The sequence below is a fragment of the Scomber scombrus genome, chromosome 3, assembly GCF_963691925.1.
Source record: "Scomber scombrus chromosome 3, fScoSco1.1, whole genome shotgun sequence".
Taxonomy (NCBI): Eukaryota; Metazoa; Chordata; class Actinopteri; order Scombriformes; family Scombridae; genus Scomber; species Scomber scombrus.
Genome location: NC_084972.1, coordinates 27,324,715 through 27,350,629, shown reverse-complemented (window position 1 = coordinate 27,350,629; position 25,915 = coordinate 27,324,715). Strand labels below are relative to the sequence as shown.

At 41.8% G+C, this 25,915-nt stretch overlaps 1 protein-coding gene across 1 annotated transcript in view; it reads right to left on the bottom strand.

Annotated features, from left to right (window-relative positions):
• ephb2b (eph receptor B2b) overlaps positions 1-25,915 on the bottom strand; it is a 125,489-nt gene that overhangs the window by 20,923 nt on the left and 78,651 nt on the right. The window contains exons 4-5 of the mRNA XM_062443860.1: positions 13,253-13,408; positions 11,173-11,508 (exon numbers count right to left, since the gene is read on the bottom strand). Coding sequence (XP_062299844.1) covers positions 11,173-11,508; positions 13,253-13,408 — 492 coding nt within the window. The remainder of the gene's footprint in view (positions 1-11,172; positions 11,509-13,252; positions 13,409-25,915) is intronic.

The window sequence follows — 25,915 nt, the reverse complement described above, 5'->3', positions numbered from 1 at the left end:
TTTGGGCAAATAAATTGTACAATTGAGTAACAAATTGACGTGTCTTTTTGAACACTATCCTGAAACAGGGAAGAAAATAGAGTGCATACGTGACCACAGTGACTCAGAGCCAATGATAAAAAGTCTCTTTTATAACCTTACTCACTCTCATCAGCTAATCAACCAAGCCTTACATGCCCTCTGACCCACACAGAAGCATCTATCTGAGGCAGCAAATTATGATGTCTCATATAAACAGTGATGGTCAATGCACTGAGTATGTCTTCATGTGCTGCTGCCAGCAGATAATAAATAGGTGGTCTGTATTTCATCTCAGGAAGGCACTTACGCCATGATGGTTTGTGACTCTGCAGCGCACATACATCATGCTCCTTTCCTGGAGCCGGAGATACAGTAATGTATACAGTCAAGACACCAGTCTCAGGAATCTCTCCCATCTCACTGTACTCACCCATTTGTTTGCAGTCACAAGACGACAGCCTAATAAGGCAAACAGTTACTCTAAGAGGAACTCACGAGTATCCCATTACGGATGTACATATATTCAAGACTGCCACATGGCCTTTTCCTGCATAGCATTTCCATTAAACACACACGCAGCCATGCCTAGTAACCTGATACAGGGCCAAAGAAACAAAGGCAGCTCATGTATTCATGTACAGAGGATGGAAACATGCCAACATAAAAAGCTGTTGGAGGAGAACACTGTGGTTTTCTTCTACTAAAGGACAACTTCCAGACAGCGGGGTGGCAGTCGCCATGTCTCGGCTAAAGAAACCGATAAGGGGGGGGTGTAACAGAAAACAAACTGAGATTAAATTAAAGGAAGACGTGACTATCGATGCGATGGTAAATACTGAGCGAAAAAACAAAAAGTGTTGAAACATTTGGCATGTAGAGAAAACAGCGATCCAGCGGTGTTGTGTATTTCAAGTCAATTCTGTACACGCTTTTCAAGCTAAACTGACGTTCCACCAATTGACTGAGGAATGTAGCAGTATGCCAAGTCAACGTTTCATTGCAGTACGGCCTACAGCACTGATCCACATATGAAAGCCATTTTCGTACATCTAATTTATGTACTCCAAATCTACAAGTCTCTATTGTACTCCAAATCTTCCAAGTTTACCTAGAATCCCCCCCCCCCCAAGTTAATCTATAATTTAAAGGTTTGAGTAAATACTTTCATTACTTTTTCTTTCATTACTAACTTATACTTTCCATTGTGTCAACATCTTTCACTGAGTTATGCCACTAAATACATGTTTCTGTTGTTTTAAACCATTCTCTTTGTTGTTACAATAATTATTTTAAAATCATGTGGATTACACTCCATTAAAGACAATTATACATTGAAAACAAAGATGTAAGAAAGTTTCCCAGTCATTCATACTCATATACTGAGCCAGCTCATCGAAAACTGTCAAGTCAGATCAGTTTTTTCAAAGTGGGTGAACTCTACTTTCACTAGATGCTTTATTTATAGGTTTTCTCAGTGAATGCTCTATTCACGTTCTTAAAACTAATGAAGCGTCTATAATGACAAAGACAGGGATTGTAAGTTTATATAATTAAATTAGATGGCTGATTTGGAAAGATAAATGGCCTTGATGAATATGTGTCTAACAGAAGTATTTTGTTAGTTTCCCATTTCCCACAGAGGGGTAACACAGAGACAGAGGAGTCTCGGCCATGTGGTGCGCTTGTGATAAAATATCTTATTCACATAATGTGAAATACATTAATGACCACTGATGTTAAATACAAGGTGTTACATTTCCCTGATGCAATACACAGTGTTGGAGTATATTTTACACCACTTCCATTATGAACAGACAGTGTTTAAATGTTTTCATCTCAAAAATATCCGAGCCTGCAAATAGCTCAGACATAATCAGAGTGGCAATCAAATTAAATAGTGAATATGCTGGGGCCTGGGGGGTCTACTTGAAACTTTCAAGGTTGTATATCACATTGCCTAATTGTGAAAGGATGGGAAGCCCCAGCTGAATTGGGTTTCAGACCCCACATTATTACTCAGCCTGATATGAAAGACAGAGCTTTGGAGTCTATTCTAGCATGACGCTCTGGCCTTGGCCCAGAAATAGAGAATACAAAGGCTCTGTTTTGCTCAACATCTTTAATAGATGTTTTACTGTTATGTTTGAACACCTAGTAACTACCCTAATCAATTAAAGATGGAGTGTACAAGGATCCTTGACTCATTTAAACCAACGTCGATTTAATGGGGCATCCATCTGTGAACACATGCGCAGAAATGAGGCTTCCATCAGCCACACTGACATTAATTTATGTCTGTTATCTTTTATTCTGCTGCACCCTTTTGGTGGGCTTTTCCCATCTACAACCATGTTCCTTGCTAAGGAATGCTGGGTAACAGGCATCTTCATTAAGCAAGGCTGGTGAAGTGAAACCACTGTGGATGGTTGGCAGCATGGGGCTCAGTCATGGGTCCCCATGCCTAAGACACCCTCATCGGACGAACCTCCAGGAGTGGAGGGTCGTTCAGATGCCTCAGGATTTAAAGGCACCCACAGTGACAGTGAGTGCTACATAGAGCCGTGTTTGGAGGGATGGGGGGTGGAAGAATCACAGCAATCAAAGTAATGGCTTTTATTTCCTGCGGAAGACTTATTTTCTGGATAGCAAGAGACAACACCACCTCATGTTTGATACATTTTTCTTTGGATCTGTATCAGTCCAACAAACAAAAAAAGCACAGAAAAAATAAAAAATCTTCAACATTTGCTGGCATGTAACTCATATGTTTCCAAGAAAGTATATGTTTGAGGCTTTTATCTGCATCGTTCTTACATCCAAATGTGTCTGCACCCATGTGGCTCTGATTTGATTAGATGTTCTGGTGCAGGGAGCAATGCTATGATTTGGGCAGGATGGGGGAGGTAGCAAGAACAGGTCAGGGCTCGTAAATCCCTTTTCCTTTTCATTGTAAAAATCGGTTTCCCCACATCGCAATCTCTCCCAAAGGGCCCAAACCAGCTGGTCCTCTACCAGACAGCCTCCCAAACAGGCTGCCACTGCTCCACTCTCTTCGACTGCCGTCCATTTATGAGCATCGCATCGAGCCGTCTTAAAGGGAGAGGCCCGTATTTGCATGTACTTTTAGCATGCTGGCAGCCTGCCCTGTTTCCCCAGCTGCAAAGGATTGTGGGTTTTACATCTATAAAGATTTTCCAGTGCAGTAAAGCTACAAAAGTGAGATTTCAGTTCATCAAGCTTTAAACCATCTGTACTGGAAAAGATTGGGGACTATAATACACTCATATACACACCATAAGCTAATTCTAAAATAGGCACTTCAGGGGCTTGAAGAGTTTTCAGATGCTTGCAGAGGTTAGGGTTTAAATCTAAGCCAAGTGGGCAAATCTGCAGACGGAGATACAACCCAGATAAGTATGTGCTGAGACAATGCTGGAGAGGAAATGAGAGACAAATCTTTCGCTACCACTGAGCTAACTATCATACAATCAAAAAAAAGAGAGTCAAATCATCCTTTACAGATTCTCTGCTGGTGGGTTGTGTTGGAAACTATCTGCGCTATTTGACCATTTGAGATACTTTGAGCTTTAAAACATCACTGTTTGTGGTAAAAAATGTACTGTTGTTAGAAAAGTTAATAGCATAAGGGCTTCCAATGAAATCAAAATGGTTCCTCAGTAGTTAAAGTGAATCCTGGAATTTGGTGGAGGGTCTTGAAGCAGCCAAAACATCCACCAACAACATCCGCAGTATTGATGTCTGTCTCTGTGTTGATGAATGTTGGCGGTTTTAGGACTTTATCGTTCTGTTGCTGACAAAGAGTAATATGTTGTATTTTAATAATACACCAGAATGATGTCAACACCAATAAAACCAAACCAAACCAAAAAATTGTCATGTGATTGTCAAACATCTTTCTGGGTTTTAGTTCTTGTAAAGATTCCTTTAACACAGAAAACATTTTTAAGCATTCTCAAACATCCATTTAGAGATATTTGTTTCCTTTTTCTGCACAGTTCCCCCAATGGACTCCCAACCTGGACAAAACAGCCATATCTGGTTCTATAAAAAACATTTAAGATATACTGTAACAACACAATTTAATTCAAAAACTCTGTGTTTTACAGTATTTACAGATCTACCGTGGACCTTAAGTCACTTGGGGCTGATTTGGGCTGAACACACACAATATTTGAGCTGTCCGCCACAGGGATGTGGAATGAGGGTTTTGACTCACACAGCTCCGGAGGAAACTGGACTCTGTTTAATCAGCAAGCTGCTTTTCTACATTTAAACAACTCCCAAACTGGCATCAGTGAGGAGAAAAACTCCACAAACCACAGAATGCATGTCAATATTCTACAATGGTGGAAAGGCTGGTGTGGGCTGCAGCCTTCCTTTTTCTCTGATTTGGTCAGTGGCATTGCGAAAATATTTTGTTTTATCGAGTTAATAGCTACATCGGTAGTACAAAAACAGAAGAATGCTGACATGAGTAGAACAGAGTTGAATAACAGTTTCGGGAAGGTGTTTTGGTGAATTGATGTGCTTCAGTCCATGTTAATATCCCAACAGCCACAGCAACAAAATGGAAAAAGTTGAAAAATGAGAATATGTGCTAATGCATAAAAGTGGAGGACTCAAATACTGAAAAGTACATCTACAGTATAAAAGTAAATATAAACTCTGTATGTACAAGGAGTTTGGCTTTGTCAAAGAGGAAACCTCTTGACAAATTTGGAACTACGTGCCCTTTATCTGAGTATTATTTTAAGCAGTGCCTTGTTTCATGCTCATTCACATTCAACAAAAATTCATACACAGGAAGATGCTTGTCACGCCAGTTCTTATCCATGGAGCTGCTTCAAAGTAACATCTTTACAACACACAAGATGTGGAAATTACATCTAGCACATCTGCTCTAGTTCTATTTCACTGTGAAGCTCTGACTTTTGGCTTAACATTGAAATCATGCTTATCTACACAGTATGAGGTTTCTGCAATGAGTGGAACACAAAAGCAAGGATTATAAAAGATCATCTCCGCTTATAAAGTTCCTGACCCCAATTTACACATAAAACCTTCAAGAGCATGATGGTGGATGCAGATCGCACGATCTCTGTTAGTGAATCCAGGCTACATTAAAAAAATGAGAGGTATTAGTGACATCTGAGTAGGAGCAGGGGGAAACAGCTTGTCGTGTTCAGACCAGACAGCGGCAAGACAGTCATTCAGACAATGACAACTCTGTTTTGCTGCTGCCTTAAAAGGAATACTTATATGTCACCACAGGAATTTGAACTTCAGAGTTTGTTTGGCAAAGAGAACGGAAGAGAAAGAAGAAGAGGGAAGAGAAAGTCTAAAGAGACATGGGAAGGGGAGTGCCACTGTGTTCATCATGGAGTAGATCAATTTTCTTAATTAGTGAAGTTAACTCCTAGAGTTTATATATAGATTAATAGAAAAACACTGTGCTTATTGGGTCATGACCCCTTTTTGCTGCATCACCTTTATTTATTTATTTTTTAATTATCACCATAATCCTTCTCTGGGATGTAAAAAGTAAATAAATGTCTGCGTTAAAGTCTGGTCAATTATTCAGGCATTTCTAATGCACTCAACAATAATTAATTGTATGTTCACATTATGCTCCCTTTTACAGCCCACTGGGCCAAAAGATTGTGGCCTTTTAACCTAGATTTATATGCAGGCGATGTGCATACTCTATTCCTCTCCTCCCTGCACAGCCTTAAACCTACAGATCACATCCTGGAGGAGAAGATCTGTATAATGTACCCAGAAAAAACACATAGCTACTCATTGATTTATGAACAAGATCAATTAGTTAACTAATTTTGACAATCCATGTGCTAATAGTCTTCTGGGAAGACATAATTAAATTCATATTGCATTCATAGGATATTTAAAGGCATCTGATGAACCTTACCGTCAACCCTGAAGGCTGCTTACCACACATTTTTATCACAAAGCTGATCTTGCTCTCTCTCTCTCTGCCGCAGTGCTTGCCTGGATCTATCTTTGTAAACAGGTTGCTCGGTATCAACAGTGGCATGAATGTGGTGTATGTGTGGCTGGCTGGCTGACTACCAGAGTAGCACTCTCTCAAAGCTCTGTCAGTACTGAGTTCCAGGTGCACGCTGAGGCCTCCTGTCTGTCTGCCTGGCTGACCTACCCTGGCACCCACCATATGTGCCCTTCTTAACACCTTCTGTCACTGTCACACTGCACGCCATGTATACTGGTGGTCCCTGTCTGACTCTATGTCTCTCAGCCTCTTTTTCTTTACGCTCTCACTTATTAAGAGCTGAGTTTTGCTGATATTATGGCTGCCAGTAATTGTTTTATTTTATAACTGTAGGTACAATTTATACTTTAGGACATCACCTACTAAAATAAGCAAATTTTTAGGAAACGTTGATAAAAGACACGTCTCCCAGTTCATAATAACATGCACTGTTGTGTAAAGTTTAATGTTATGCACTAACTAGCTCGTTGCAAGCTATGTGATCTCTAAATTAAATGAAAGTAGAGAAGATAAGTGTAGATAATCAACCAAAAATGCCATGTCACATAAATTGGACCACATGGATTCTGTATTTATTTTAACTGGGGACACTGCCCTATAGCCAGATTTGGCTGACTGGTGTATTGACATATCCTGGCAGTCCCACCTGGCTCTGCACCAGTGCTTTTCACACCATGGCCCAGTGGAGCAGCAAAGTCCCCAGTAGCCTGGTTACAGTAGACCTGGGCAATTTAGACAATATTAAGTCATAAATCTTCCCCAGACCATATGAAAATGATGCACCCCTCCCCCTTCTCTGAGTAATGTGGTTCACTTCCACAATCAGCCAGCTCACCTGATAAGAAACCAATCGAGTCCCTCTGCTTCTCCACAACATTAGCAGCAGATGCCACAGCTCACCTTGAGTTAATGAAATGCCTAAACAAATATGTCCTCTGGAATTTAATATACGAAGCAACCTTCGACTGCAGTGTGGCATACACACAGGGTATATATGAAGATCTAATTTATTTGTTGTGCAATGCTGAAATTTCTAACAGAATATCATGATAGTTTGCATTCAGATAGGCGATAATCTATCTTCTATGCACTAAAAATCGATGATGCAGCAGCTCTACAGTGTAAAGCTAGCAAATAACTCCCAGTCATATCCTTAGTAAGCTATTATTTGTTTGTGTCTTCATAATTTAACAGTCTAGTCTGTATACAGTGTCATTAAGTGTACATTAATTATATTCTGTAAGCCATAAATTAAGCATCACACACAAATTAATTACATATAGCAATGACTGCAATTTCCACCTGAGCTGTCTTTAATGAGAAGCAGGCATTCGAACATTATTGGAAGCTTAATCACAGCCTTGAAAGAGCTGACCTGAAATCAAACACCCGCTGACATGTGTGTGCAGTATGTGGATACATTAAACTATATACTGTGTGTTTGTGTGTGTCTATCTAACCATGAGTCTCTGACTGAGTGGCAGGATGTAGAAGTGTGAAGTGTATTAGGGACAAAGTCATATACTGCCTCTCAGCTGTCAGAGATGTGATTAAACTTGATGGTGAGAATGTGGTTTCAGTAACAATTTTCACTTCATACAGTGATGAATTTAAGCCAACTAAGGTAAAGGGATGAAGAGAACCAAGGGAAGGAGGGGCATATAAGGAGAGGGTGGAAATTGGTCTGAAACGGTAAATGTGTGCTCTGAGATGACGTACGTACTCGGGTGATTCAGTTTCTCCTTGAAGTACCTCTCAGAACGAGAGGCACTCTAGCTGTTTCACTTAACAGACTTAACCATTATTGTTATACCTACTCTTCCACTACAATAGAGCAGAAACTGCAGCTTTTCACCTTCTCAGCCTCATCGGACTAGAACCTACCATCCCAACTCACATAAGTACAGTCATAATCTCACTGGTTGAGCAGATTATCTATATATATCTACCAACATTACTAATAACAACAACAACATAAACAGAGACCCATCATATAAAGTAAAATCTTTAAAAGTAGATCATTTAATTCATTTTACAGTGAAAGCTGAGCAACTTTTTGAGCTGTGTCCACTAGTCACATGGTTGAGGGGATCAATCGCGAGCTCTCTCCTCCTTTTTTTGTTTGGTAATCAGCCATCTTTGTATTATTAAGTGCCAAGTTGGACATATCAGAGCTTTCAGAAAAAATGTTTCTCTTCGTAATTGCAATTCGGATGTTGATGTTAACAATATTTACAAGTCGGGAACTCATGACATCAAAAACAGCATTTGGCCAAACACTTTGGATTAAAGGGCTGTAAATTAAATCCATTGAAAATCCATCCATCCAGTTATACAAAGTAGGCTCACTCATGAATGATCACTCTAATGCCAGAACATTTTGTATTTCAAAACTCAATAACTTCATTAAGATAGATGTTTGTAATGTGCCAATGCAATAATACATTTATTTTTGACTCCTCAGCCCATTGTGTCACCATATATCTACTATACGTGAGTCTTATCCCTGCGCTCACCTGTTAGAACTAGTTAAATCACTGTAACACCTGGACACCCACCCACACACGCCCTATGATGCTTACCCTCAGGCCCTGACAGAGAGCATCAGATTTGCAACTCTCTGTGTCACTCCCTCCACAAATTTAACGTCATACAAAGAGTAACATTTTTATAGACAGAGCAAAGCCAAAGTAAGTATGGCTTACTTGTGACTCATCATTATAAAAAAGACTTGGAGGTGCATTTCAAGGCCTCTGCGAATTGTGCACAATACGAGTTTTAGAGAATTAGTCATATGCTTATAAAATGGGACCCAAACGCCATTCAGCACGGCATCTCCTTTTGTGTGGCATTACAGTGTGTAATCAAGCGCTGCACTTTCCAAGGCAATCACGTCCTTTATCACCGAGGACTGTCGCCAGCCACCTACAGAGTGGGAGGATAAGCCCTGTGGGTAATAGAGTGTGGTGGGTGCTTGATTGGGTATGGAGAGGCAAAAAGTTTTGTTCACATCTCACACCACTCACCCCCTCTCCTTGCCCAGACCCTTCACACCAACAAGTCATAGCTGAGGACGCTGGCCATCCACACGAGAAATGAGACACACTTTCACACCACTCACTTTCAATTTACTTATTTGTTGCTTTCATGTAACACTCCAGCTTGCTGGTCTACTGCAAGCTTACTACAGGACTGATTAGCACACATGTATGTGTACAAATATCATAGTTACACATAGTTTTTTTTGTTTTCTCTATCTTAAGCTCTCATTCTCAGTATAACAGGGAGGCACAGAACTGCCTGAGGTAATTAGGGGTGACATGATGTTTATGTAACCTCCAAGCCTCACAAACCAGATGCAATTATGGGCTCCTGGTCCCTGTGACCCCAGCCCTGTAGCATAGCACCACAAATCTGCATTCCCGTGTCCCAGGAGTGAGCCTGGTTTTGCAGGGTGATGGGGGAAGGTGCAAGGGTGGAGTGGTGGCAAGCAAGAGTTTAGTTCTTTTCACAGCTCCCTGTGATGGGAGCTCTTGCTGCCTAATCCAAAGTGACGGGCACTTCAGTGGAGAGGGCGCAGAGCCCCCCAATTTCCGCCAGGACCCCTCGGCAGGGGAAGCAGAGAAGCCAAGGGTTGGGGTGGCAGACTTATTGTGGTCCAGTGAGAAAGAGTGGGGCAGGGGCCTCATTACAACGCTTAACTGCACTCACAGGCCCTCATTAACCCACCACACCAGTGACTCAAATCAAAACAGACAATAAAAAGAGGTCGCCGTTTGAATGAAAGCCCCCATTTTAGTGTGACTTAGAGTTTCAGCATTGTAACTGAGTACTTTATAGAGCTTTTATGCTAACAGATTTCCGTAAACACTGAAGCTTGTTACAATGGGTCAATTTAAGAGAAGAAATCTCTTAAATGTTCCTCCAACTTGTATATCCTTCCTATTTAACTGCTTTCATGTGGGCATCTAGACAGTTAGGAATTCTGGGGGAAAGTAATGAGAGAGTGAGAGTGTGCAGTTAAACAAAACCTGATATGTCCACTGTAGCAAACGCACAGTAATGCAGCGCTTTAGGTAGCTCAGTCATAGAAGACTGGCTTCAGTGGAGGGGGATGGATGATGAGAGATGACAGGCACTTACGTATGTTGCCAATGGGATGCAAAGCCAGTGCAAAGATAAAGCCCAGCCTGAATCACCCCGCTCATCAGTGCTTGGGGGAGCAAAGCTTGGCACGCCAAATGATGCGTTTCATAGAGACAATTAAAGAGCAAATCAATGCTGCTGCCTCAGTGAAATAATTAGCGATGCGGTGACTTCGACCACAATCACGTAGTGAAACACACGCAAAGCTCCCACGGCAGCAGAGGAGACATCGAAGGAGATTTTGAGGTATATTTCCAGAAGATCCTAAAGATTATAAAGTTACCAAAGCCACAGAGGGGAACCTGTTTTTTATTAAGCCTCAGAACATACTGAAATACTGGCCTCTTGCTGATCGATGAAGTAGCGTTTTAGTTTACTGGTCGCCTATAAATATACATAAATAGTCAATATACTGTGTTTATTATCTACTACGTTTTCTAAGTGTTTCTAATGTAACACTACATCCAAGTGGGTGGATGAGTGCAGAGCTCCAAGCACTGAACAGTAGATGAAGAGGACTGAGTGTGGAGTTGCTCTTAACTCCGCAGTCTAAAAAACACAGTGATGAGGTCACGCTGTAAAGACCAGCAGGCCATCACATCCTGTCTGTCACATCATCAGCAGCACTCTCCTTCCCATTTTAGCGCCCTTAATCTGCATACATCACCATACAGGAGAGGAAAGAAAGTGACTTAGTGGAGGTCTGTGCTCTGTGCATTATGTGCTTGTAGAGGAATGAGTGTGATGAAGAGGAGGTACTGTGCAGGGTATAAGTGACAAAGGAGCAGCACAGAAATAGACATGAAAGATAGAAAAAAACAAAAGAAACGGGAGGAGAGGAGAGGAGAGGAGAGGAGAGGAGAGGAGAGGAGAGGAGAGGAGAGGAGAGGAGAGGAGAGGAGAGGAGAAAACCACAGTGGGAATATAAAGTGTAGATAAAGACAGATGGGCCCACTTACCAGCCTGGTTAGTGGTAATGTTGACTGAGGCGTACTGAGGGGAGTACGGGCTCTGATCTGACACCCCGTTGACAGCCTGCACCTCAAACGTGTACTGTGTGTGGGCCAACAGGTCACTAATGTAGACCCGGGATTCTGTCAGGCCCAGCTGACGGGGCAAAAACTGAACGTTGTCCCCACAGCGGGTGCAGCCTCCCCGGCCTCCGCCGCAGCTCTTGCATATGATGTTGAAGACTACGTCCTCCCGGCCCCCCGAATCCCGAGGAGACAACCACTCCAGCATCACAGAGGTTTCATTCACGCTGGAGATCACAGTTTGCGGAGCTGAAGGGACAGCTGAAAAAAAACAAGAGAGAGAGTGTGTAGTTGAGGGATGAAATAAATACATAAAGATATTTTGGGAAGCTCTTTGATCAAATAGGAGTGTGTCAAGACAATGTGGATGCATACAACCACAGCTTGAAGGTGCTAAGCGCATCTATCACTCACTATTTAAACACGTTTGTGTTGTAATGGAAGCTGTATTGTGTCCCTTATGGTGTGGAGGGCATGACTACCAACTCTATTTAAATAACCCAACACAGGAGGAGAGAAAATCAACAAGCTAAGTAAGACACTATATCCTCTTTGAGGCCCAAGCTGACAATGTTCCAAGCTGGCACTGCCTCTTCCCAGGGGATGCCCATTTACACTATCTCATTTTCCATGCTGGTGTCCACTTTCTCAAGTATTTTCTTAACATCTATTCTAGACAATCTTCTCATGGAGTCTCGTATAGAGTTACTGCAGCGGAGAGAAACTGACTGTTTCTCCTATTGAGACATTCTTAGAAGCTCGGCATTACAGGGTGGAAACTTTCCACATGGTGCTACATGTTGAGTGACAGGCCAAACAAATAAACAATGAGAACTGTTTATCTTTTACAGCCATGTGCACCTAATTATGGACGACATACCCTCCAGGACTAATGGGATAAACAATCGCGCTCCTCCCACAACATCCGAAATCTGAATCGATCACTTCGTATATTTAATTGGCAGCAATTACAGATCTCCGGCTTTGGAAAGAAGCCCATTGGGGTGCCCTTCTTGGTGTCTCTCATACAAGGAAACATAACTCCTCCTTGGCATCTCCTTCCTGGGGAGGAGGACTAATATCCCCCCCATTAGCTGGTGGGCTGCTCTGATGGGCCCATTCCCCTGCTTTAATCAGGCTGGGCCCTGCTGCGCTTAATACGGGTGACGTGACACTGCTGCTTTCTCATTCACAACAGCTGCTCGACTCCCAGAGCCAGGCTTATGCAAATCTCCTTTGTTGGAGACCATCAAATCTTTTCCCTCCTCTCTCCCTTTCAACAGGCAGAGAGGGAGTGAGGAAAAAACACTACCAAAATGTTGAAAGGGGCTTTTTTTCTCACTCAACCCCGTTTTGTTTTAGTTAGACCACACTCTATGCACCGATTCTCTGTCTTTCTCACATACACGCTAGCCCTCCACCCTCCTTCTCAAATTCTCCCTCCTTGTTCATTTCTTTCTACATGTCTTTCCCTCACACTTTACCCCTCCCTTGCTCACTTTAGTCTATCCTTCCATCTCTCTCTCTCTCTCTCTCTCTCTCAACCTTGGTGTCAGCCTCAAATTCAAATTCAAATTCAAATTCAAACAGCTTCATTGGCATGACAAGAGAAAGTCTCGCCTGGGCTCATTCTCTGTGCTTGCCCCTTCACAAAGCTACGCGCCCTGGCCCAGTAACCTCTGGTCTGGCTTGGAGTACGAGTTCTGTGATGTTGAGGAGGGGCAGCCGAGTCTTGTGTGTTGGGTCAGATCTGTGGACAGCCACACTATGGGCATGTCAGCGTCATGTTCGTGTGAGGGACAGCTCTGACAGGGTTTCTCTGTTTGGAGTTACACAGACTACCACTGTCCTTTGATCCCGGGGCTCTTCTGCTTGCGGGTGTGAAATGTGTATGTGTCAAAGAGTTCATATTTGACACCAAAGACTTAAAGCGAGTACATATTCATGTGTATGTACTATGTGTGTTTGTGTGCAAGTTTACACATAACGTTGGCGCCATACATACTTGTGCAAGGCATTTGGAAGGGATCTGAGTCGGTGCGATAGTATCCGTTGCGGCAAACGCAGTTGATGGCGCCTTCGCTGGTGGTGCGGCTGTTGATGGGACACTGCAAACAAGCTTCGTCTCCTTGAGTCGGCTTGAAAAAGCCTGAAGGGCAAGCTGAAAGACAGAGGAGGATAAGTATGAGAATCACAATGAAAAAAGTGAACAACTTTTTTTAGCACAAATTTCTTTCCATCAAAAAATGTTCATATTGAGCCTCAGATACATTGTGAATGGACTTCAGGCTAAACTAACTAACTAACTAACTAACTTGCATTACCATGTTGTCCATAAATTGTCAGATATAGTGAAAGAATCACAATTTCCCAGATCCAAGGAAAGTAAAAGTCCAACATCAGGTGATTTTGAATTTACAAAAATATTTTTACAAAAAGACATTTTCTGTTTAATTTTCCTGTCAATTGACTAATAAATTATTAATGACAAATTATTTCAGTAATAAAAAGGACAGCTTTAACCTTACAATACACAGCAGGTCAAATGCAGCAGACATATACATTTGGATCCCTTTGAAAAAGAGAAAAACATGGAAAGTCTGAGATCTCACTTCAGTATTTCACATGATTTCCTCCGAGCTACACTACACAGCTGTTTGGTTGCATGTTCCTATACAGTAGAATCCATCAAGTGACCTGAATTCAGAAAAAAGCAATAAATACACAACCCAACATATAAAAATACAACAGTGATGCCTTGCATGTGAGGCAACTCCCAACAGATATGTCAACAGGGCAACATGTTGTAAGTTTGCTTTGAATAATTCACCATGCTCTAGTTGCCTAAGAAATCTCTGAAGTGCCCTGCTAAGAGCCCTTTTAAGGGCCTCTCTATGGAAACCTGGGAGCAAAGCTACATTCACGATAGAGACAATGATGAACACACACACCACAGTTGACATTAAAATCTGTATTTGTGCATCTGCCTGTGAGTGGGTGAATCACATGCTTTATATGGGGTGAAACTGTTTGTGCTTTGCCATAAGCATCAGCCACGGTGATTAACAAACAACCTTCACTATCTGTGAAATCCCCTTATCCTCTCCTGAGTTAAATTCCGCCTAAACCTTTAAAAAAATAACATTTTTTCCAGCATTTGCACCAGCACCATGTCAAAAGCCTTTTTTGCTATTTTGGGCCAAACAAACGACGGTTTTGCTTCAGGTAATCCAGCTCCCACCTGCCCCAACGATAAAACAGAAAATACAGAGGTGTTGAAACAGAGCTGTTGGAAGTACAGTTATGTGAAAAATTCAGACGTGGGACACGCTGCATATCTTATATTAAAACCCCTCAGGTCTGTCAGTGTTGTTGTTTTTCCCTATTATATATTTATATTTATTTATTATTTATTGACTATGATGAAATGAAATAAAAGCTGCTTTTCCTTGAATTCATGGCTCTTTTCCTGACATCATGTTTGAGCTAATTGTGGCAGGTTCATAGGAAATACCAAAGCTGATGTTGACACGTGCACTTATTTCTTGTGCTTGTAATATTTAAAACAATTTGTCTCACTTATTATGGGAACTATTTTTTTCCCTCTATTTTTTATATATGTTGTGGAGAACATTCTATCACATGACTTTCTCCATCGTAAAGTAATAAAAACACAGACATCTTTTCATTTTGAGGCTGTGTTGGCAATTATAGCTCAGCTGTAGCATCTGGAATATGGAAAAATCTGCAGCTGTAACTCTCATTTAAGAGGAGGTCAAATCACAAGGCAGAATTAGTCCGGATACAATCCCAGTGTTTATATTAGACACACACATCACTGTACTCACAGACCCTACAGGCCAGGGATTAATGCTCTTTCCCCCCGCCTCTATACCTCAAAGTACATTACCAAGAGCCATCACCCTCTAAATCTGGTCACTGTATATTGATTCTAAAATTGTGACAGATGCACATAATAAAACAGAAAGCAATGGACAGATATATGTGCGGCTGTTAACCATGTTAAATGTACTTTACAAATGTATGTGGAAAAGGTCAGTGCAACAGCAAATTAATACCATTCTACAAATAAATAAGATAGGAAAAATAATTTCTTGTTGATTTGACTGATATCTGTAATCTGTGGTTTCATCAATTCTATTAGTCAAGCTGTTTTTTATGCCACATATTCAAGGACAGAGTATAAGTGGTTCAATATGATCGTCCAAGTATTATTTGAGAGTGGGCACAGTATAAACAGCATTACTAATGCAGTTTAAAAGATAAGCTGATTTCATTAAACTGATATTGTCTAAAGCATATTTGAGTTCAGTACAAGAAAAAAGTATGGGTGACATTTAAACATGCTTTAAAATGGAAACCTATTTTTATTTTTGCTTTTATTTATGCAAAACATAAAGGCTTTTCAAAGCTGCACGCTAGGTTTTTTGTATTATTTTGTTTATCACAAATGTCAGCAGCAGTAGGAGTTATTTCAAAATGAAACTGAAGTAACCTTAAAGATCTCATCGCGACGTATTAGCTTTGACATGTTTTTCTTCTTCCATGATTGATGGGGGAAAAGGTTTTGGGTACAGAGTGAAACGTGAGGCCTGGACATTCACACTGCCAGTCAACAGAGTCTCTGAATGAGGCCCAGGCAACAGCTATGTGGGGAACTGGGATCGAACTTCGGCGGCACAGTAAGGTCTATGGGAGCGCGGCACTCCGAGGAGTAACACCAAAGGAGACAGAATAAAGAAGAAGTGACGGGGGGAAGGAGAGAGGAGAAGCGTAGGGATGGAAACAAAGAGACGAGAGGGGAGAGGTGGGGACGGGCTTGTGTTTGGGACTTTTTGAGCCAAGGAATTCAGCGTGTTACTGTGCCCACAGTGAATGTATGTGCTGCAACAGTATGCAGACTGTGCATAACAATCAGAACAATGACTTTAAAATTGCATGGGGAGTATAATGAAAGAAAATAATTGATTAGCGCTCATAAAGCGCCGGACATCCTCCAGCACCAAACACCCACAGAGAAAGGGCCTTTCCATTTGGTGTGCTAAATTATGTTGCAAAACAAAGAAAAGGTTTTATATGGCCTCTTGAATTGACTTAGGCCTTATGTTGCCATACAAGTATAATTTCAGATAACATTAATATCTTATGAAACTATACCATTATGTGTTCAATACCATAAAGGGTCCTACAAATTGCTTTTTATTGCTGTATTATTACTTAGTCTTATCTACTGTTTTTCTAGCAGATATATTTATTTTTTTTGTATCGGATGTCTTTATTTTACTTAAAGGCAGGCTATTTGCACTTTTACTATATATATCAAATTACATGTACATTTTAAAATATGAAAAGTGAAATTAAATATGTTTAAAAAATCCTTGAGTGTCTTTGAACAAACAGAAACGGACACTGACTTTCCCTGTTAGCCAAAACAGACATATATCAAGCAACTGCTCATGAAATCTAAGTTGCCTGCTTAAGATCTTTTCTCAAATATTTTGCTTGGTGGTTTAGATAGGTGATAGCCAACCTAAATTAAATATTGCATAAAAGTAAACAGAATTGACATCCGAGTATTTAACTGTGAATGTTCTGTCATTTGTAAGCAATGCCTCATACTCATCTGGCACCTGAGGAACTTAAAAAACTTAAATCCATGAAAAAAAAAAAGTATTTGTGAAAAAACCCCATCAGATCCAGTTCAAGAGGACACCGTATTATATGTCTTGGCATGCCTCTCTGCCCTGCCACGGTCATTATTTTGGGGAAATATTTGGGGAATTTCCATTTTATGCCCAGATGACAGATTTTAAGAGTTGCGAAGTTGTCTGGTGTCAGATGTAGAGAAGCGGAGACGTGGAGAGCAGTGATTAAAAAACAGATCAGAGCTTTAATTCCCTACCTCCCTGCCTGCCCAGATTGCTGCTGTTGAGCTGTTTGATCACCATCCTGGCAGTCTTGCTCAACATACGAGAGCTAAAGGCTGTTTTTTTGGATGTTTTCTCTAACTTCAGATATCCTTCTGGCAAGAGGAGCTAATTACAGCGCGAATATTCATTGACAACAGCTCCTCTGTTGTTCCTGCTTCTTATGCTTAAAAAACAAAAAAAAGCTATTAATATCGTTAATACCATCAAGCAAACTTGCCAAGTTTTTCTGTCAGGTCCCTTGGGGATGACGAACGTCGAATCCAGAACTGGGACAAACAATGAAAATGTGGCAATAAGTCAAGAACAAAAGCCACACAGAAAAGCTTAAAAGGGAATTTATAAACACTTCAGACTCAATTTAGCGGTAGCCACGTCAAAAGGTCCAGATCACCTCAAATTGGTTCCAGGCACCATGCAGACATCTACATTCACACTTAAATCTTATATTTGAAAAAACAAGTGAAAACTTCTGCCATGGTGGTGAAATATAGATATATATTTTCTTCAATGTTGTTTGATAATTTTAAGTATTATGTTACTTTCATTTAGTATTGAGTCTTAAAACTAAGTCTACATACTGAATAATCCCCCTGTCCTGCCCCCCCCCCCCCCCCCCCCCCCCCCCCCACACACACACACACACACACACATACTCACGCAAATTCCAAACCTCCAGCTGCTTGTGTCTGTCCATGTTTATGACTTTTAATAACATATAGTGACATAAAAGCTTTAATTGGAGGGCTTTTTGCTAGACTCGCTGTATAAAAACAGTACTGCGAGAGCGGCGAGAGGTAAGCTGCTGCGCCAGGGTGCTAGTCAGTTTTTACAGCAGGTAATTTGCTGGTTGTTTCAAAGGTTTCCTGAATATTACAGCCGGGGAGATTTATAGCACATTGAAGACGAGACCTGCAGCTAAAACCATCTGAATCCTACAAAGTATGCGTGTCTGCGTGTGACTGTTTGTGTGTGTGTGTGTGTGTGTGTGTGTGTGTGTGTGTGTGTGTGCGTGTGTGTGTGTGTGTGTGCGTGTGTCTGCGTGTGTATACGAGAGAGGAAACATGTATAGAGGAAAGGCAGAGAAAAGCAAGGAGTGTTGTTTTTAGCAGCTGATGCAACCAGCCATACAAAAAAAGCATTTCTGGGTTCCCAGTGAATATGAATGTTTATTTGGTCAGCATTCACACACACACACACACACACACACACACACACACACACACACACACACACACACACACACACACACACACACAAACACACACACACACACACATAGAGTGAGACCAAACAAAGACCGGACATTTGACATTGCCATCATGGCCGCCTGGCCAGTGCTATACGCTGCACGATCACAACAGGACAATCAGATGGCTGATACCAGGTAATCCAGCCTAAGGCCACACCTATTGAGAAAAAGCAAAAAAAAAACAACCCCAACATCTATCCAGTCTTTCACCCACCATCTCCCATCTACACCACCCAACAGAGAGACTCTTTGTCCAGCAGTCTGGGGCATCGCTGCAACAACAGCTCACCCCTTTAGCCCCCTCTTTCCCCGTTTCAACCCCCCCCACCGCCTTTTTTCAGGGCCGAATCCACCCCAACCCCCCCCCAAAAAACTGCTTTATTTAATGAACACACCATTAAAGAAGAGACAAGGGAGACAAAGACGGGCAAGGTGTGTGTGTGTGTGGTGTGTTCAGGGTGTGAAAGAGAAAAGGCTGGAGGGGCAAAAAAAAAAAAATCAGAGGTGCTATGTTTTGTGAACACAGCAGGAAAAAGTGCTGAAAGCGGTGAAAATGGCCAGCGTCAGAGGGATTGTGTGTGTGCATGGATGCTGGGTATTTCCCTGTATTCCATTGTGACCAAAGAGGCCGCTACAGACAGTAACATAACTTTGGGCCTCTATTTGCTTTGGTGCTGTCTGCAAAAACTATTTATATGAATCATTGCGGCCACAGATCAGAGGCTATTGTAAATAGATGTGTTTTTTTTTTTTTTTTTTTACAAGATAGACCACTGATCCAAAGAGAAGAAAATTAGGTTAAGACAAACTGTTAACTTTTGCAGAAGCTCTCTTATTACCTCTATCATCCTGCAACCACATCTACAGACCGTCAGCCTTTGAACTGGTCACATCTATGTGGAGCGTCACCTCGTGAAACGGCAGCAATGGCCACAGACTAACCAGCGGAGAGCAGCCACGAGTTGTGTGTCTGCTCTGGGAGTGAGGACAAGCCAGCTTGTCCCCCCTCCGCCCGGCACTTCCATGGGGAACACTAGCTAGCACTGTTTGCAACACAGGGTCTCTGCAATTCAATTAGGAACACAGTCCTCCTTGCTGTCTAATTCAATCAGGCTTGTGTGAAAGCTATTAGACAACTGGCATTCGCTTCACCCCACACACACTGGCACACAAATGAGATATTCATTTCTCCCTCTAGGTTTCCATGTCTGGTGCAATTAACAGGTCTGGGACTCTGCGTGGCTCCTCACACTGTAAGCCAGGACAGTGCCAGTGTGTGAGGGTCACCACTGATGACCTACAAGGTGTAAATCAGGCTACTCTCAAACTCAAGGATATCACAGGGTCAATTAAATGGGCTAATTTCATATAAACTGATGTCAACATTTATAACTAAGACATGGAGCATTTGAGCAACCAGGGCAGCAATCCTGTATAACCAAACCACTTAAAACAACTGGGAAAAAAGGATACAGGGACTTTCATGGGCTTACCCAATGAAAGGAAAAAACATTAAGTAGTTATTTTAATGATTATATGCCACTTTTAACTCCATTAACTTTAAAGGCAACTTATATAGTTAAGGCTTTGAAAAAATGTTCACATAACAATTCACAGACTCAACCAGAAGTGAGCTTTTTATGCTGTTATGTGATTTGTTTAAGTGCTTTCAACACCTCAAATGGATGTTTACTGATCCAGACATCTTAAATACAGGCATTCATGCAAACTGCTGTGTGATTGTGTGTGCGTGTATGTTAAGGGTCTTGTGTGTCATAGGGTTATAGGAGGACAGGGGGGATGATTGGGAAGTAACTTTTCCCCTCGGTGTCCCTCAGCATTTTGCTCTAAGCTGCATCTCCTGTGCAATTGTGACAGATCTCACATCCCCAATCCTCCTCCAGCAGGCTCCCCTGAGACAGATTAGGAGCCAAAGTGAGTAGCAGATTAGATGGAAATTTGGGACACCTGGGAATTGGCGCTTTGAGGGTGCAGTCCCCTTGGGAGGGCTCAAGCTCAGCACACACACAGAGACGAGATATGTACTGTACACACTCCTAGGACACTGAACACACACAGGACACTGCCCCACACACACATACACGCACACATACACACACACACACACACACACACACACACACACACACACACACACACACACACACACACACACACACACACACACACACACACACACAGAGATCATTTAATTCAATCTTCTTCCAATACATACACATCAACACATAAATAAGCAGAGACCATAAATAAGGAAGCTGCTAATAAATTCCATCTGGCCACTGCCCAGAGGACAATTTCAGCTCTGCAGGAGCTTAACCTCATATACAGTAAGGGTGTAAATCTTTAGCAAACTCATGATTTGATTCGATTGCGAGTCCTGGGTGTCCACTTTGATTCAGAATCGAGTCTCAATTCAAAACTGATTCTGGACTGAAAGAATAGAAAAAGGGGTCCTGTTTTCAGTCTCCTGCTCCAGTATATTGTATGCAAAACCAACCCACTGGTGCCTTCAGTCCACTGAGATACAATATCAAACATAACTGCAATTAAGATAAATGGCCCGCAGCCTTTTTTTTTTTTTTTTTAAATTAACTGCATTAATTTATTTATTTATTAATTAATATGAAAGAATCTTAGTCTTCTGCCTGTATGGGAATAACAAAATGACTGCGAGGCGGAGTTCTCTGCTGTGTTAGTACTAACGTCATGTCTCCAGCAGTGGGGAGCAGCCTCACTGCTGCACCGTTAGCTCAGGGGAAAGCCATCGTTGTACAAGATGCTGAGCAGGCGCTGGGTTTTTGAGGTGAAACAGATTCATTATAGACATATTTTTTTCACCTCAGAGTTGGTTTAAGTTGTTTAATGCTGCAGTGTGTGTTTGTCAGCCATTCTCATTAATTAGTGCTGGAGTTTGCTGCTCTGCTCTGCTAACGTTACAGCCTTTTTACACCGGCACTTTTGGCCAACCCAAGTCAAACCATGCCCCATTGAGTTGTGTTTCCATTGTGAGTTTAAATGTGCCGATTTGTGCTTGAGATAAACCATCTCCAAAGTCGGGTCAAAGCACACTCAATGTGCCTCCAAGCAGGCTGCGGTCACGTCAGCTGGGCTTCATTCAAGGACAAGGTGGATAACTTCCAGTTTAGCCCTCTGCTAACTTGAATGAGATAAAATGATTAAATCGTGCAGCTTCAAGGCATTTCAAATGTTATCAGACCAATTGGATCAAATTCTAAAATAAGTCATTTCACAGGGGTTATGATGCTAAAAAAAAATCCAGCATTTTACAGACGCTCCTTTGACCACTAGTCACTTCCTGGGAGCTTGAGTAAATACTGCTAAAGAGGGCGCTACTTTTACATATCATCGACTCAAGACAAGTGTGTCATCAGTTAAAGACATACCTTCAAGTGGGTAACCATGTTGTAATGGAGATGCATATCCCAAGCCAAGCCAGCATGTGTGTATGGAAAACCTGTAGTCTCTGAGTGATGGCATGTAAGTTCACAATATACTTTACATTCATCTTGGAAAGGGAACTATTTAGTCATTAAATAAAGATTAACTACAAGATAAATCTAGTGTAGACTGTCTAGATGCTGCACTGCCCTCACAGTTGAGCTCTGTCTTTTTCGTTTCATCAAAATCGTGTTTTTTCCAAACTCCCAATTACTACTCCACATCCACATCCGTACATCTTAGAATCAAGACATTTCCATACCTCTAATCAATAGTATGTGGCACAGAAGACTCAACACATGGTTTACAAGGACAAAACGTCGTGTGCAGCACTGTTCAGAATGTCAGCAGGAGCTAAAAATACTCCTTAAGGGAAATATTAGTCATGTAACAACAGGTGTAAATTAATTTCCCACTAACTGACCTCATTTCTCATTATCTCCTTAACCTACGCCATAAATAACTCTAACAAGCAACATGGCATAGACATACTATACACATGCACAGATTTTCCACTTTAGCAACTTTACATAAGAAATGTACCAATATTAACTGTAAAAACCTAAAACTGTGACTTATAAATAACACCTATAATTAATTGTGTAGCCCTGAACATACTCAATAAATAATTTACCCAAACATTACAGCTTCAAAATTGTTTTCATTCTCGATTAATCCTCTTAATAATTACTTCATTATTTATATTAATTATACAAATATGTAAAGAAAGTAGTGAAAAATCACCATCAAAGTTTCAGAGAGCTCAATGTGAAAACTTCAAACTGCTTGTTTTGTCCACCCAAATGACCAAAACCCAAGAAACATAGTTAATAATAATATTAAACAAAGAAAAGCAGCACATTGTCTGAATGCTTGGAATTTGGACGCATCAAATGATTGACGTTTTTGCTTGATAAATGACTTAAATGATTCATCTAGACAAATGTACTGTTGTTGGATGATTCAATTAGTCCATTCAATTATACACCAGCATATGTGTTCTAGTACCTTCAAACACACACACACACACACACACACACACACACACACACACACACACACACACACACACACACACACACACACACACACACACACACACACATACACACGCACAAGACTCACAACCCTACTTTACAGAGCACTCAGTCTCTCTGGAGATAGTGCGTCATTCCCATGTGGCAAGCGTTAGTTTCTTGATTCAAACAACGTTGGCAGAGTGGCCCACTGTTCAAGACCACAACGCTCTCATGATGATCATCAGGTCATAAATACCAAAGGGGGGAAAAAAAATCAATGAAAACTATCTTAACCACAGTATTTCCATACTGTCTGATAACTACCATCTGTCAATAGAGGAGGAAACAGAGATGAAAGTGGAGTATCACTGGAGCCATGCATGCAGCACAGTAATAACGTCTGGAATTTTCACAGCCCCCCCCCCCTTTTTTTTCTTCTTCTTTTTTTCCCACTTTTTGTCAGAACGGGGGAAAAGAAGCACAAATGTGGAATGGTGAAATTACAGGCATGCGAGCCAACACATATACGCACAGGGTAGGAATATGAACAAGGCTAGAGGGTGGGTGGTTGTGGGGAATAAAGCGGAAAGGGTCATTTCATGCAGGCAGATCACTTGACAGCTTGCTCTCCAGAGGATGTAGGGGTCCAATCAGGTTGCTAGTGGACCCCTTCGGTACACTGGGCTGCAGATGGCTGGGGTGTGGCAGGAGGCAGGCCCCTTTGTCAGCATTAATCTCCATTTAAGATGGTTTGTCACCCTTCTGAATCCACATCACAGCAACATTGTAGTCCATTATTTGTAATGATGGATCATTACCGGAGCTGGAAAAAATGTCACTTAATGCAGATAATGGTACATAATTTGAAATTATGGCGTGGTCCTGTGTAATCTGGCCACCAAATGAGCCTCGGAAAGGGTAATTAATTCAAATTCTGCGGCTGTTTGCACAAGGATGGGATTTAGCAGATGTATGAATGTGGTTTTCAGTGGTAACAAAATAGCTTAATTCAAATGAATGAAGCTCAAAAATTTTGGATAATAATTAAAGATTAATTGTGTAGCAGCTCTTATTTAGGATGATTCCGTTAAACCAAATCACATCACAGTTTTTGTTTTAAAATGATAAATCTATTTACACTATAACAGCCTTAGCTTTGTTTTCATGTTTAACTACCCGCCACCAACCACCAACCCAGTGATGTCCCCTGTCGTACTGAATCAATTCTGTTGCATAAAGTTTATCTCCTCCAAACAAAGACAGTCTGGCCTTACTTAATATTGCATGCAAGCTGAAATCAGAGACACTGAACTTTCACTGTCAGCTGACACCGAGCTTAAGTTATTGTGCTTGTAATGCTACAGTAGTGCTGATGGTGGGAAGGAGAGGGGGGGAAAAAAGAAAAGAAAAAAAGATGACACCTATGTTTTCAGGTACAGCAGAGCCTGAATGGGTGTACACTGTTTCGAATTCACCACAGAGGAAACAGGTAAATGAGGACACTTAGGAGTGATCAAATGTCAGTGTTGAGTTGTCATTGTTAAGGCGAACAAAAGAATGTAGGCAGACTCCACCCAACCTCCCCATCGTCCTTGTGGGAACAGGTAATAACGCAACATCTCTGGAGAGACGCACCCACAGCATGAGATTGTACAGTAGGCGCAATGATGAGTTACATTCTTGATAAACTATTTCGCTCCTGCAGACAGTTTCTAACACTCCATACCACTCGTACTTTCTACTCTCTAAACCGATGACTCATACATTTATTTTTTAGACATTTGCACAGGACTGTGTTCACAGTAAGTTCCCTCTAGACACACAGATCGATGTGTCTGAACTCTTAGTGAGTTTTGACTGGGGCTGTCAGAGCGTCGGCCTCCCAAACCCCCAAATGCGCCCTTTTCTCAAGGACAGCTAGTTGCTAGGGCAACAGGAGCCATTGCCATGTAAGGCAGCTTCCCCACTCCGTTCCGCAGGCTGCACCCAGACCTTACAGCCCTGATCACAGCCTCAGACTGCTGATGACAGTGGGATGGGGTGGAGGAAGCAGGGTGAGTGGAGGTGGAGGGTAAGAGGTGGAAAATGTAGAGGAGAGGAGGAAGGCAGAACGAATGGAGGATCAAATCAATGACCTCAGTGACCCACTGAAGACAGCGGGTTGGTCTAGATTTCAAATAATTGTCTTGGCAGAGCTAAAATGCACTACAGGATGGATTATGCTGCCAAGTCCATAAAATTAACAACGTGTTAAAGTTAACTCAATGTTTTGGAGCATGCTGTAATTTGTAAAATATCATCAGCTTCATGTCGGTTTCAATCTTCCCTGTCTGGTTTAACAGCCAGCCTTTTCTCCCCGCTTGTTGCCATCCTGGCCAGTACAGGTGAGAGGCAAAGAGAGGGGTAGTGGGGGCAGTGCTGCTGCTGCTGCTGCTGCTGCTGCTGGGTCCTTTGTGCTCGAGGCAGATGTAGGAAATAGCTGACAGTGGCAATCACTAGTCTGTATGTGTGTGTCTTTCTGTGTGTCTGTGTTTGTAAAGGACAGCACAGAGAGAAAAAGAGAGCAAGACAAAGTGAGAGAGAAAGAGAGGAGAGAGGGTGGAGGAGGGGGGACTTTACCAGAATCCAAACAAAGGCAGCAAGCAGCACCTCCGAGCTCTATGACAGAGGCTCCCTAAGGTGCAGTCTAGCTGATGGACAGGTGGCATAAAGGGGCTGCATGTTGTCCAGTCAGTAGGGACAAGGGGGGTGTCACAGAGAAGGGGAGGGGGGCAGGAGGGAAGGAAGGAAGGGAGGCTGGGGGTGGCATTGCAAGGAGCAGCTGGTGCTGAATCCTGTCACTGTCCCTGTGTAACCCTCCAATGCACACATACAAACACACAAAAAACACATACACACCTCAAAGAAAGCACAAAAGATAAGCTTTACCCCGAGCTGGAATGAGAGTATCATGTTCATAGACTGGATTT